General features: G+C 25.7%; 1 protein-coding gene across 1 annotated transcript in view; it reads left to right on the forward strand.

Moving 5' to 3' along the window:
- The window catches only part of LOC145837949 (uncharacterized), a 30,873-nt gene extending 26,883 nt beyond the window's left edge, over window positions 1-3,990 (forward strand). Inside the window, exons 21-25 of the mRNA XM_082945444.1 lie at window positions 583-747; window positions 2,789-2,931; window positions 3,129-3,212; window positions 3,476-3,635; window positions 3,791-3,990. Of these exons, the coding sequence (XP_082801570.1) occupies window positions 583-747; window positions 2,789-2,931; window positions 3,129-3,212; window positions 3,476-3,635; window positions 3,791-3,913 (675 nt within the window). The 3' untranslated portion in view covers window positions 3,914-3,990. The remainder of the gene's footprint in view (window positions 1-582; window positions 748-2,788; window positions 2,932-3,128; window positions 3,213-3,475; window positions 3,636-3,790) is intronic.
- Window positions 3,991-13,711: the final 9,721 nt, after the last annotated feature.

A 13,711-nucleotide genomic window follows, 5' to 3' on the forward strand; every position in this document is an offset into this window, starting at 1 on the left:
TTGAAGATAACTACACTTTTAAAAAAATAAAGTGCTTGACAAATTGCAAAACTTCAATTTTATTTAGTATATAATTAACATAACAAGTGGATATTTGTTTATAAATTCGTTTAATTAAAAAAGTGTACATTTAATGTTTTAGTGTTATAAACTGAGTCAAAATAAGAATGACATGATTAAAAAAAATAATTTTTTATAAAATACAAATAAAAAATACATTAAGTTTATTAGCTTTATGGATATTTTTGTATTGGCAGATAAAAAAATTTTTAAACTTTTTCACAACTTGTCTAAAAATGCTTCGCATAACTTCTTTATACAACATAATATTTATACACATTGTTTATTTGTATTACACATTGACTTTAAACAATGTTAAAGCAAACACTTATAAGATACATAAACAAACAGTTTTAACTAACTGACGTGTACATAAAACTACCTGACAGACTGTCTCTATTTGCGAAATAAACCTGTCAGAATTGGCGTCTATTGAGTATATAACAAAATATTAAAATATTCAAACTGTAAACATATCCGTATGTACAAAGTATTGACGATTTTATGTAAACCTATGAACAGGACGTACTGTACCACTTGTTTGATTGGCCGCACAACAGCCACGCCAAGCTGATCGTGCTGTCGATCGCCAACACGATGGACTTGCCCGAAAGGCTGATGAGTCAGAGGGTTTCCAGCCGAATCGGTTTGAGCAGGACTGCCTTCCTCCCGTACAACTTCCAACAGGTTCGTTATTCAATTAGTTTTGTTACGAAGTTAATTTGGTGTAAAAATAGAATATGAACTTTTGAAACTGTTTAAAATTCATGTTAGTTTATTGTACGTTTATTAAGTTTATTATTTTTTCATTAAACTTTATTTTATTCTCTTTATAGTAGTGTAAATTTTAAAAATCTAAAAGGTTAAAAATTTGATCCTCTAACTCAGACGATCAGTTATCAAATAGTTTGGATTTTCAGGTAGTTATTTTGTAAGTAAGCAGCTAGATTTATTGAAACTTAAAGCGAAGAATCTTACAAGAGGTCAGATCAAAGTTTTCTTAATTGTTATAATTAATTTACTAAACAGCTTTTAAAAATCTTACGTTTGAATTTTCAAACAAGATCTTTACTTTTTTACCATTCATTATATACAAACAAAGACTCGTTTTTTTTTACTATGAAAGAAAAATCGATTGCTGTCTCTCTAGTTTCTAGGTTGACAATTCAGGTATTCTAATAACTAAATAGTATAACAAAGTTAGAAACTTAATATTAAATAGGTAATTTTTTTGTAGGCTTATAATGTGTAGTAGTTCGTCTAAATTTATCTCTATTCAATTTAATACATTAATACTCTTAAAAATATCACAGATGTTCTTGTGCTAAAACTTTATTTCAACTAACGGCGTTTCACTGCTCTCAAATAAATTTAAGAACAGATCTACGGAGTCTATAAAATGTTAACACACATTAGAAAAAAAGCAGAAAAAAGCATGTAAAATTATGTATAGTATTTATCTAGGTAGTAACTATAAATGGACTTTATGGTTTAAAAACAAAGTTTGGGATAAAAGCATAAAATTATAAAATTGTCTACAAAAAAAAACAAATTTAATAAAATTAGGCACTAACCTCAAAAAGCTCTAAGAATAGGCCAGTTTTAAAAATGAAAATTAAATTGAGTTGTGCAGAAATGTTACGTCATAATAATTTTAACAAATTGTTCAATAATTTATACAGCTTAAAAACATGAAGTATTAAACTTGCAAGTATATGTGAGTTTTGTGAAATAAATTAGTACATAAATAGACAGAGTTATTTAAAGTAGAATCGTCGGTTATGGGGACAGATATTCGATAAATCTTGCCGCTTATTCAGAAGTAGGTCTTTATCTTCTGCTGCAATTACTGCTCTTTCTGTATTGCAAGTTGGGCAAATTCTACTTACTCCGTTGGATGCATGTTTGATTTTTGAAACAATACTCCACTCCATGTTTGGCCTTTTACCGTACCTGTGAAAAAAGCTCCAGACATAATCCGATAAACGCGTGCTTTGTTTTTTATTTATATTTTTAAAAGTATGTTTATGATTAGCATATCTATCCTTGAAACTACCTGCTGTACTTCCGATATAAATTTTATCTGGGCCCTTACTTTCAACTTTAACTTTATAAATTACATTTTTAATTAAACAATTACCTTTTAATGGGCAGTTATCTTTGTTTAGTTTACGGCAATTACATGTTTTAGGCATATTACTTATCTTATTACTATTAGGGTTAGTTGGTTTTGAATATTTATTTATAGTTTTATTGTTATGCATTTTACTTATACTTTTAGCGCTATTATCACTTACTTGTTCTAAGTTTTCTTTTATCATTTTAGAAATACTTCTAGTTATACGTTGATTATTATAATCTAAACTATTGTTAGTACTATTGATATTGATTACTATTGATTTTTTCTAATGTGTGTTAACATTTTATAGACTCCGTAGATCTGTTCTTAAATTTATTTGAGAGCAGTGAAACGCCGTTAGTTGAAATAAAGTTTTAGCACAAGAACATCTGTGATATACATTCCGATAAGCTTAGCTTATCAGGATCTCCAGGATTTAACGCCTTATAACGTTACATCTTATTACTCTTAAAAATATTTAAGATCATCTATGATGTACATTCTCTAAATAAGTATAGCTCAAACATTTTAATTATACAAAAGTAAAGTTAGTTAATAAAACATTTATTGTTTACTAGAAAAATATCACGTACCAATTTCAATGAACAGCTGCAAGAAATAGTGAACAGCCGAGTGGAAGGTTTGGACATATTCGATAACAACTCGGTTGAGTTGGCAGCTAGAAAAGTGGCAACTGTATCGGGAGACGCTAGAAGATGCCTGGATATCTGCAGGAGAGCTCTTGAGTTTATGTGAGTACAAAGTTTTCAAAAAAATGTTTTTGAATATCCGGAATATGATGTTTGTATCAACTTGAAATTAGTTAGCGCATGTGATTTAAGGCATTCCGATTTGTTTTATTCTAAGTCGACCTGATTATGAACATATGATATATGTTTAAGTTAATATACGCTTTTTTTTAACTACAAACATTATTATGCATTTTCAGTAAGGAAAAGGAGAAAGTGAAAATCAGTCATATTCAGAAGGCTCTGAAAGAAATGTTCGCATCTCCCATCATTTCATTTATCAGGTTTATTTATTTACAATCAATGTCTTTTTTTTGATTAAAAAATAAAAAGCAAAGGTATTAGCTAACAATTTTTGATATTATTAACCTAAAATAGTTCTTCAGTTTATTTTCATAACAACAAAAGATTATAATTACTTCTGGTAATTATATACAAAAAAAATTTGCTGTTCAAAGTACGAAATCAATGCCACACTTTTATTATTAGTTTTTTAAGTTTTTTCGAAGACTTGGATTACTTATACGTTCTTAAACTTTTTTTTCAGGAACAGTTCGAAGCACGAGCGAGCGGTACTCATGGCGCTCATCACTCAATTCAGGAGGAGTGGTCTGGAGGAAGCGCTCGTTTGTGACGTAATAAGCAGCCACAACGAGATCGTTCGCATCGACAAGCTGCCCGAAATATCAAACTCCATGTTCATGCAGGTATTGCTTGCTAAACTGTTAAAACAATAAATAACTCAAAATTGAAATTTTTTATCATTGGTTCTTAAACTAAGGGGGGCTACTGTGGGAAATTTAAAAGAATGTTTAAAGAATAAAAGTTAGTCAATAAGTAATATTTTAATTATGTTTTGCAGATAGTTGGAAAATTGAACGCGTCACGCATCATCAGCGTCGATGCCACGTCATCACTACGTCACAATTCGAAGATGAGGTGCAACGTTTCCACTGATGACGTCATATTCGCCTGCAAAGCCTAGCATGTCGTCATAATAGTGTTGTAGATTTTAAATGCTGCTCTAGTTATTATTTTTAACAGTAAAGTTTCTACAGTTGTACAGTCTACTCTTATTGTTTGAGTTTTGAAACTTGAAGAGTTTTTTAGTTCGAATATTTATATATAAATAACTTTTAAACTATTTTAAAAATGGTATAGGAAAATATGTTGATCTGTTATATTTATAATAGGTTTATTACAAAGTTTTAAATTTTACAAGTTCATGCGAAAGCGTGTTTTAGTTTAAGTTGTGAAGTAACTAGTTTTTTTTAGATTATTTTAGTGATTAGAGCATTTAAAAAATTTTTAGTAGATGTTTATATGTACATTGATTTTAAGTTTTTTAGATAAACTGTTTTAATTAAACGTGGTAGTCCTTATTATACGTTTTGATTTTTCGAAAACAAGTACAAAGATCTCAACTTCTAGAGGAGTAAGAATATAATTTTTTTTTCAAGGTTTTTTAATGCAAACTCAGTTTCGGTCAAAGAATTCGAGGTGAAAGTTGTAGTCCTTATGATTATTATTACTGTTTATGCTTTTCAAAATGAGTTTAAATGTGTTTAACAAATATTTTACTCTATCAACTTTTATTGTCACCTCTCGCGAGCCTACGCACTGTAGAATTGTCAAAATGTACGAAAAAATATTTAGTTTGAAAAGTATTTAATATTGTACAGTTTATTTGTTGTATGTATGGAATTAACAATATGGTTAATTCTTTTATATGAAATTTTAAATGCTAACTCAACTCTTTATATCTATAGACCTTGTAAAATTATGTTCCTTGACTAATGGATGAACATTTAGTTGTGCCTCAATGTACCATGAAGTTTAATAAATAAGAAAAGTTTTAATTGAGATTCTGAAAACAAACATAACAATAAATTAATAGTAGTAAAAGTTCACAAACACATGATACAGTTCTCTTGCACTGTGTTTAAATGTTCATCTAAAGAAACAGCTCACAAGAAATTTTCCAACAAAATGTGACAATGATATTAAATAAAAACATGCGTACACATTAAACAAAGTTTATTTGTTTCTCTTAGTAAACATCATTAATTCTCATTAGAAGTTTTTTTTATGCCTGAATTGAATTCACTTGCTTTGCATAACAAATGTTTAAATTCCTTGCACGTGCCTTAAATTCTTCGTAGTGCTCTCCAGCAACAGCTTGAGAATAACACAACTGTGCGTTGAAACTGATGGCCTTCATAAACATCGCTTTAAAACCCTTGAACCAAAAATCTTTATTTATTCCTCTCCAAGACTTTCTTCATCAGTTTCAAGATGAGTCTTTGGAGTTTCAGGGATGTTCGTGGGTTCAAGATCGTTGTTGGGCGCTCCAATCACCTCTAAAGTACTTTCGGAGTATTCAGCAGTTGTTTCGTCACCCATTGTAATAAAACTGCTTAAATTTTTTGTCTGTAAATCAATGTTAAGTTTTAGAAATATCAACCCATTAAGTGGAATAAAACCAACCACTCATCTACTTCACACACTAGATTCATCTTAAAACCAGCGATCATAAATTTTTTTAATATTTTTTCAGGAAGTAAATAAGTATATTTCAACATGAATCTTAAAAAATCCCAGTTTCATCTATACTGTAAAGATGTTCAGGGTCATGTCGTGCAATTTCTGTTACAAAAGTTCAAGGGTTGCTAGATTGTTTGGGTCATTTTGTTCAACCTGGCAAACTTCTCCATAAAGTGCTTTTTAATTTAAAATCTTACGTCTTTTAAAATTACCGTATCAGCGCCATTATACTTCAAAATCAATACAGTTCAGCTCTACCCTTTGGTTTTTAGATAACTCCATACAGGGATACCTGAACTTTAGCATACATCAGTGTTTCAACCAAACTATATAATTTTGCTTTAAATATAGTAGGTATATTTGCTACTTCTCATTTAGTTACGCAATTTTTTATGTGGACATAATGTTCGTAGATTCGTTAGACGTCAATGTGTATGGGATTAGTTTAAGTGATGGTCGTTTAGAATAGGTCTCCCAAACTCTTTTTCGTATTCGCACAAATAAAAAATAAAAAAGGCTTTTTGTACTAAGAACCGCTCATTACTGTTAAACTACAATTAACTGTATTACTCACTAACTGTTACTCAAATATTTAAACATTAGTTTAGAGAAATATTAAATCCTAAATATTTTAAAACTTAATCTTTAATTTTTTGCATCCGAACCAAGCAGTAGTATTGAGAAAGTAAATAAAATGCATTTTTTAAAACTAAGTGTTTTAACTTTCTATTGAGCTTTCACAAAGTTCATTGTATAGGTATACGTAAGAAACCGAGATTCATACTAAAAGAAATCAAAATGAACATTTCAGTTTTCATTCTAAACAACGTAGTATTTTATATTTATGATTAAGCTTTAAATTTACTTAAATATTCAAACTAATAACAACATTTAATTTTAATTACTAGAGATAATACAAAATAAACAGCAAAAAAAAAAACATTCCTGCTCATACCTAGTTACTAGATTAACCAAAAGGTCTTTTTTGGTAAAAAAACTTTTAATGTATATAAAAACTAATCCCGATAAAGCTGCGCAGTAGTCAATTTGGTTTAGTATATATCTGGGTTTCCAAAACTAACTTTTAAAATCGCCCACTTTATGAGACATCACCCTTTTACTCGTTAACTACTTTTAGTGGCCTTTTACTAGTTACTCCCCCAGGATAATTAAAATCGATCACAATAGTTTTAGTAACTGTTTCTTTAAACACTTTTTATAAATGTTGTAAGTAATTCTTTGGAATTCTAAATACTTTTTAAAACAAATTTATTCGCTACTAGTTAATAAAAAGTTGTTAGTAAAAGTAATTATTAGTTAAACCAGCTTAAAACTACTGACGAAAGGAATAAAGACAACAAATACAAACGCTTTCGTTTACCTTTTAGATATTACAAAACGTAAACAACGTCTAATGAAAATATGGTGAATAAAACTTTTGATCTATTAATTTCAACAAATAAGAAATACTAGTATTAAGCTTACAGTTAAATGAATTGATTTATATTTAAAATTGTGCTGTATGGGATGTTTTGGTTTCGATTTATTTTTTGCGTTTGGTATTTAATCGTTTTACAAACTGTGAAAATAGAGTAAGATGTATTTTGATTACCAATTTTAATATTAACAGTTTTATATTCGCACATTTAATAGCTATTAGGTTTGTTAAAAGTAACTTAAAACTATGAGTTTTTATATCTTTAAGTACTTAGTTGTCTACTTTGACCAATTTTATATATCTGTTCACTTTAGCAGATAACTGTCTAAATGTTTTAATTTTTAAGAGGTTAGTTATACGAATTACAATAGAAACTAATCAGTTTTTCAACCAAACTTTTTACCTACGTTTTTAGGCTAACAAAATAGAAATATAAAATAAGTTTGATAGTGCTTGATGAAGTCTTTAAGAATATATATTTTTTTTAAATATATTTATTTTGCTGGTATTAATCAATTTTATGGCATTAAGGAGACAATAACTATATATTAACTGCTGATATAAGTAATAAATGGTTTTTTAAATCAATTTTTGCAGTATAAAAAAAAACATAAGTAAAAAATTGAAAATTTTTAATATTACTAACAATTTGTGAAAATTGTTTCAAAAGTTTATAAAATTGCTAGGAGGAATGTACTGTAAGTCTAAATTTAATTTATATTACAAGCTAATTATTAGTGCGCTATTAAAAAAACTTAAAATTCTTTAGTTATTTGTGACTTAATGTATTTAATTTATAAATTTTTCCTTGCATATTCAACTAAAAAAATATTTTGATAAAAAGTTTTTTTTTAAATATTAAGTAACTTTGTGAGATAATATAAAGTATTAAGAAAAAGGTAAGAAAAATAAAGCTCAAGTGAGCGTAGGATTAGTTGTAAAACACTTTAATAAAAAATTGTGATAAATATAGAAATTTAAAAATTAGCAGCATAAAAAAAAAATTAATAAAATTTGATATTGTCGATTAACTATACATAAATTATATAAACGTCCAAGTAATATACTTATTATTGAAAACATTTAAAAGTATTCAAGGTTAAAAACAACTATATTTTAAAAAAAGGATACAATACATCAAAGTTATAGTAGTTCGTTATGTTAAACTCCACCTTAAATACTAAGTGCTTGTGATAAAAAAAAGCTAACAACTGCAGTAATTTTTATTTCGCATAATAAACATAAGACTCCTTTTACAATGATTTAACATGTATACAGACAAAAAATTAAAACGAAAAGTAAGTCATCATACTTTTAACAGCTTTTAAAAAACTCACATTAATTTTAGAACTGAAGACAATTTATCTTTAAGACTAAAAAATATTTAACTTGCAAAATGAGTGTTTTGCACTGCCTTAGCGACTATTTAAATTTTTTAAGTCAAGAAGTGTTATGAATTCTACGGTTTTTGTAAATACTATTATGTCAAATAAAAAAAAAATAATCTAGAACTACCCTAGATGTTGTGTCTAATATAACTGAACTAACCAAGATTAATTGAAAGTATAGAAACAACACTATGTAAATAGTATATTTAAGTAAATTAGAAAACAAGTCTAACGAAAAATAGATAAAAAACGTATCTTTAATGAAAGTCATAACTTATTTTGCAAACATGAAGCTATTTGAATATCTGATTTAATCTAGATACACTTAATTAGATACACTAATATCTGTTTATTACTCAAACATGAGTCAAAAAAATTTAGTAGCATAAAAAATGTTTTTGAAATATTTTGTATAAGTCACCGGTTTCTGAGAATTTTTTTATACAATGAGAAAACGTTTCAAATGTTAAGTTTTGTTTCGAATTAAACTTTTACCAGTCAATTTTATTTTTATTTTTATATAAGACACACGTATGGTTTATTTAGTTTTTGCAAAATTTTGTATTATTTTATTTCAGTTTTTTAATCAAAATTATTTATAAAATAAGTTTAGTTTATCTAAATAGTTCTAAATATTTTATCTAAATAAGATAGATAATTTACATCTGAGGACTTTTATAAATAACCAAGTTATTGAGTGTTTTTTTGTATAAATCAAATATGTATATGGTTATTTTAAATGTATTTTTCTGTAATAAGCTAAGTTACTTTTTTCTAATAAACTTTTAATATTTATTCAAAAAGTCAGATGATTACAAAACTATATTCTCATTTTCAAACAAACTTAGATAAATTGTTATACGTATACACTTAAATAAAATTATAAAGGATTTATTTGAAGAAGTCAATGCAAATAATAGTAACACAATAAAATACCTTAAAAAACAATAAATTTTATATTATTTTTGCAGTTTTAGATTTCTACTTTGTTAAGTTGTAATGAAGTTTATAGAAGTATTATGATTTGTATAGTCTTTTTCTTATATCTAATGCTAATACTGAACTGAAAATTATGTTATAAAACAATCGATTTATGTCGCAAAAAACACATATAATTTAAAGAATTTAAATTATCACTTTTAAATCTAGTTTATGAGATAATTTTTGATAACACATTAGTATACATTTTTAGGTTGGTTATCTATCTATTAAACATATTTACAGCCCAAAACGTAAAAACTTCTATTTTAAGTTTTTTGTCTGCTTCGCTTAATTTACTTTGAAAATGAATTTTCAAAAAAAGGTGTTTTATAATATAAATTGTATAAAGATATTTTAAAAGTCCACTTTAAAAGTGTTTTATATTTTTTTAATAGTTATGTATATTTTAACTTAGATAAATACAGTTGAAAACTAATATTTTTAAAAACTTTTAAATTTTTAAGTTAAAAACATCAAAATATTTAAACAAATATTCAAAAATAAAGAAGCCCTAATAAGCATCTTTTTTCGTTTAAAGACCAAAGTAAAAACTTTATAACAATGTTTTAATAAAGGTTGAAATGTTGAAAAAATTGGAAAGATTATTTTGAGTTAGTAAAAGAGGAAAATTTTTACTTCATTAATGTTGTAAAAGAATTCAAAAATATTTTAATGAAACTACTATCTTTAAAAACATTCAACTGCTTAACGTTATAAAAGCCACAAAGTTTTTGATAATCATGTGATGGAAAATTACAGTAGTTTACCAAAAAACTTACTGAGAGTTTATAAAAGAAATTATCATTTCGATAATAAAACAAAGTAAAATTTTGTTTATTGCCTTTTTTCTTTTACTACATATTCTAGTATCCAAATATAAAAAATCTTGTGAAATTGACTTTATAAAGTTATACTTGTCCGTTTCATAGCTAAACGTTGCTGAAATCAATTCAAAAGTTTACAAAATAGATAAAGAAAAAAACTGTGTAACCGTAGCCATAATTTGGCTAATATCAAACTTTTTAAAAGTTAATTAAAGTTTTTTGAAAAGTTAAAACTTTTTGAGTTTGTTGTTTTTCTTCATAGCTTTACAAATGTTTCAAAATTTTTGTTACTTGATTTTATATTTAGTTTGTTTTTTGTTTTTGGTTAAATAAATTAATTTCATAATAACGAATAAATAAATGATAAACTAATTTTATTCAAAAAAAGTAAATTTTTTACCGTAATTCTGATTAAACTATTTACGATAGATCTGTGAGTTAATGCATTTTTAGTAAATATTTTAGTAGTTTCTAAGCATATTCATCAATTACTAATTTTGAATGGAGCAGTTTAAATTAAAAATAGTTTTAGTTTTTATATTTTCTAAGGTCTTCAGATTATTGTATTCTTTAACAATATCGTAAAACAGGAAAGTACTTCAAAAATTTTCACAACTTAATTTCCAGTGTGAACCTAAGATGAAAAAAGAAAAACGAAACTTTCTTTTTCATAGAATTGTTGGGGTTATTTATTGAAAGCTTTTTAATAAATTTTTTATACACTTAATTAGTGTTTTTATTTTTACTATTGTTTAATTTGAATATATTAGAGGAACAAAACATCATAATCAGCTTATATATGAATTTTATGTAACTTTAAGGTGAGATAGTTTTTACATAAAAATATTTCACTTTTAAAATATTTAACTTTCTTTTAAAATTTAAAACTGTATTGTATGTTTAGAACAAATCATTTAGTTTTAGTCTTTGAAGATAACAACTATATTTTACTATTTAAAAATAGTTTCTTATTACAAAGATTACAGTGTTTTTTTTATGAAACTTAAATGTTGTTATCTAAACAATAGCATATAGTGTGTTTACCTTTAGTAACAGATGATTGTTTAAACATTAAAATATAAAAATTTAAGGTCATAATTATCGCAATGTGCATGTTTCAAATGATTGTGGAAATTTTGAAACTAAGTGACAAAAAGTATAGAGAATCAAAAGTACTTACCAGTCTTGCGTTATTTTTTACTATTGTTGTAAGTTTCACTTGATTTTACAGTCAGATTATTCTTAATTTGTTTTATTTTAATTAATTTTTTTATTTATATCTGTCATAATATCAAAAAACTTAAATGTTTATTTCAAACATGTTAAATATTATTTTTATACTTTAAACGATCGATTTATTAAAGTTTTAGTTTTTTTGAACCAGTTAACATATATTGCATATGTATTTTTAAACTAAAAATTGTCAAAGTATTAAAAAAGAAATTAAACAACTTTTTACAGCCGATGGTTTCAGTTATTTGGATTTTAGTTGCTAGCTGTTTAAGAAGTAATAAAAGCTTGGTAAGTTCGTTTGATATTTGTAGACGAGTCCTTAAAACTTTTTGATATAATATGCTAGTTTCGGTTCACGGAAACTAATTATTTGACTATTCAATTTTTTTCGCTACAAATTACTTTTGTTCATATTTTATAAAAGATTAAAATGTATTCGTTTGCTTTAAATAAAGTAAAACTTGTTAACTAGGTTGTCATTAAACTTTTTAAAGCTGTATATATCGAAACAACTACTTTCATAGAAACATACATTACCTAGATATAACTTAAAACTGTAAACGGCAGTCTTAAACAAGTAACCTTACAAATTTTAAACAAAAATGTCAATGTACAGTTTATAAATAACAATAGTTTTAAAATTTTCAATACGTCCAGTACTTAAACTCACTTTATATATAAAATAAAATTCAGAAAATTCCTGAACCGTTCGATGAAGCAAAAGTGGCAGTATCTTCCTTGCTTATATATATAATCATGACTTATGGCTATGGAATAGATGTAAGTAAAAATATTTAATTATTTAAAATACTTTGATTGTTAATTTGTTTACATTTTGTTCACAAGTTAGTTTTTATTTAAAAGACATAACTTACAGAATTTAATTTTTTAAAACTATATTTAGAAACTATGTTTTAAGTATTAAAATCATTTTTGTTTATTTTGCTGAATTACTATCGGTTACAACAACACAGCTTTTAAATACCACCTAATAAAAAAACATCATGAAGACTTGTTTTCACAGATGAGAAATCATCAAAAGTACTACACAACAAACATCGTGGCAATTTCAACTGCTTCATTGAACTGCGTTTTGCTGATTGCCTTTTACGCAAAACCTTAGTAGTATTGTAATTGTGACAATTTCTAACTTCTAAATACTCTTTTAGCTTGAAGTGATAATGTTTAAACGTTTTCGTTTAAATTTTCTTTTTCAAAACTGTAAATAATTTTGAACATTAGATTAACTAAAAGAATTTTTCACAATATTGAAAAATAAAATTCATATACTTTACTTAGTACACTTTTACTGGTTTTTGTTTAGGCAAAATTGTAACATAATTTTATTATAGTAAAAACTAAATAACTTATTGTAGCAGATAAAGGACAGCAAATACTAAATTACTATTAAATTAGCCTTTCTTATACTTTAAAGTCCCACTGTTTAAGTAAAACAAAACTAAAAATGTTTTCATCAAACTAAAATCTAGCATCTATGTTAGTCAGCCAAATCGGATTTGATGACAGATTACACAAAACTTTTAGAATTTTATTTCATTATAGCACATAGCTATTAATTTTTCCACTAAACAATTTAAACACCGACAATTTACTTCTTTATAATGTAGTATTTAAGATATGTTCCGCAAAACATATCAAAAAAGCAAAACTTAAAAAAAACCGAAAGTTGTACGGGAGAAAAATTAAAGTATATTAAAGCGAAGTGTTTGACAACGTTAACAGAAGATGTTGCGTAGTAAAAGAATAAATCTACCAGCGACTAAATTTTTTTTACAATACTTTTAAAGAGGCACATATTAAACTTTTAGAGGGAAAATCACAACTAATTAACGAATCCTTTACATACAGTTTGTTTAAAAACAGTTTTTCATTACTCTCATTAATTATACAAAACACCATGATTTAGTAACAAGTAGCACAACTAAAATATTTTTTGATTTAATGATAATTTACTTATTCAACTGTAAAATTCTATTGAGTTTAAACAAAATATGTATTTATTTCATAATAATATTATGCTTTTGCTAGTATACTAACAATGCTTTGTCGATTAAAACTGTCACCAGATTCTGCTGATATGATTTTTTGTTTAAACTAACAAGTTAATTCTAAAAAGTAAAATAAATTAAAAATTTAGAAACCTCCAATACAAAAATCTTTGGTAAATCAAACAAAAATATATACAGACTATTAAATTTTTAAAGTGCGTTTTAACTTGATTCAGTTTTCATTTAAGGTCTAGTTTTTGTTTTGCTAATTTAACTTAAAAATTAACAACTTTTACTAATTTAATATGACTTAACTTAGTGAAGAAACAAGGTAACTACTTCTCGATAAAAAATATAAAGTGCTGC

This window comes from Thalia democratica, chromosome 6 (assembly GCF_965202585.1).
Source record: "Thalia democratica chromosome 6, ktThaDemo2.hap1.1, whole genome shotgun sequence".
NCBI classification, from domain to species: Eukaryota; Metazoa; Chordata; class Thaliacea; order Salpida; family Salpidae; genus Thalia; species Thalia democratica.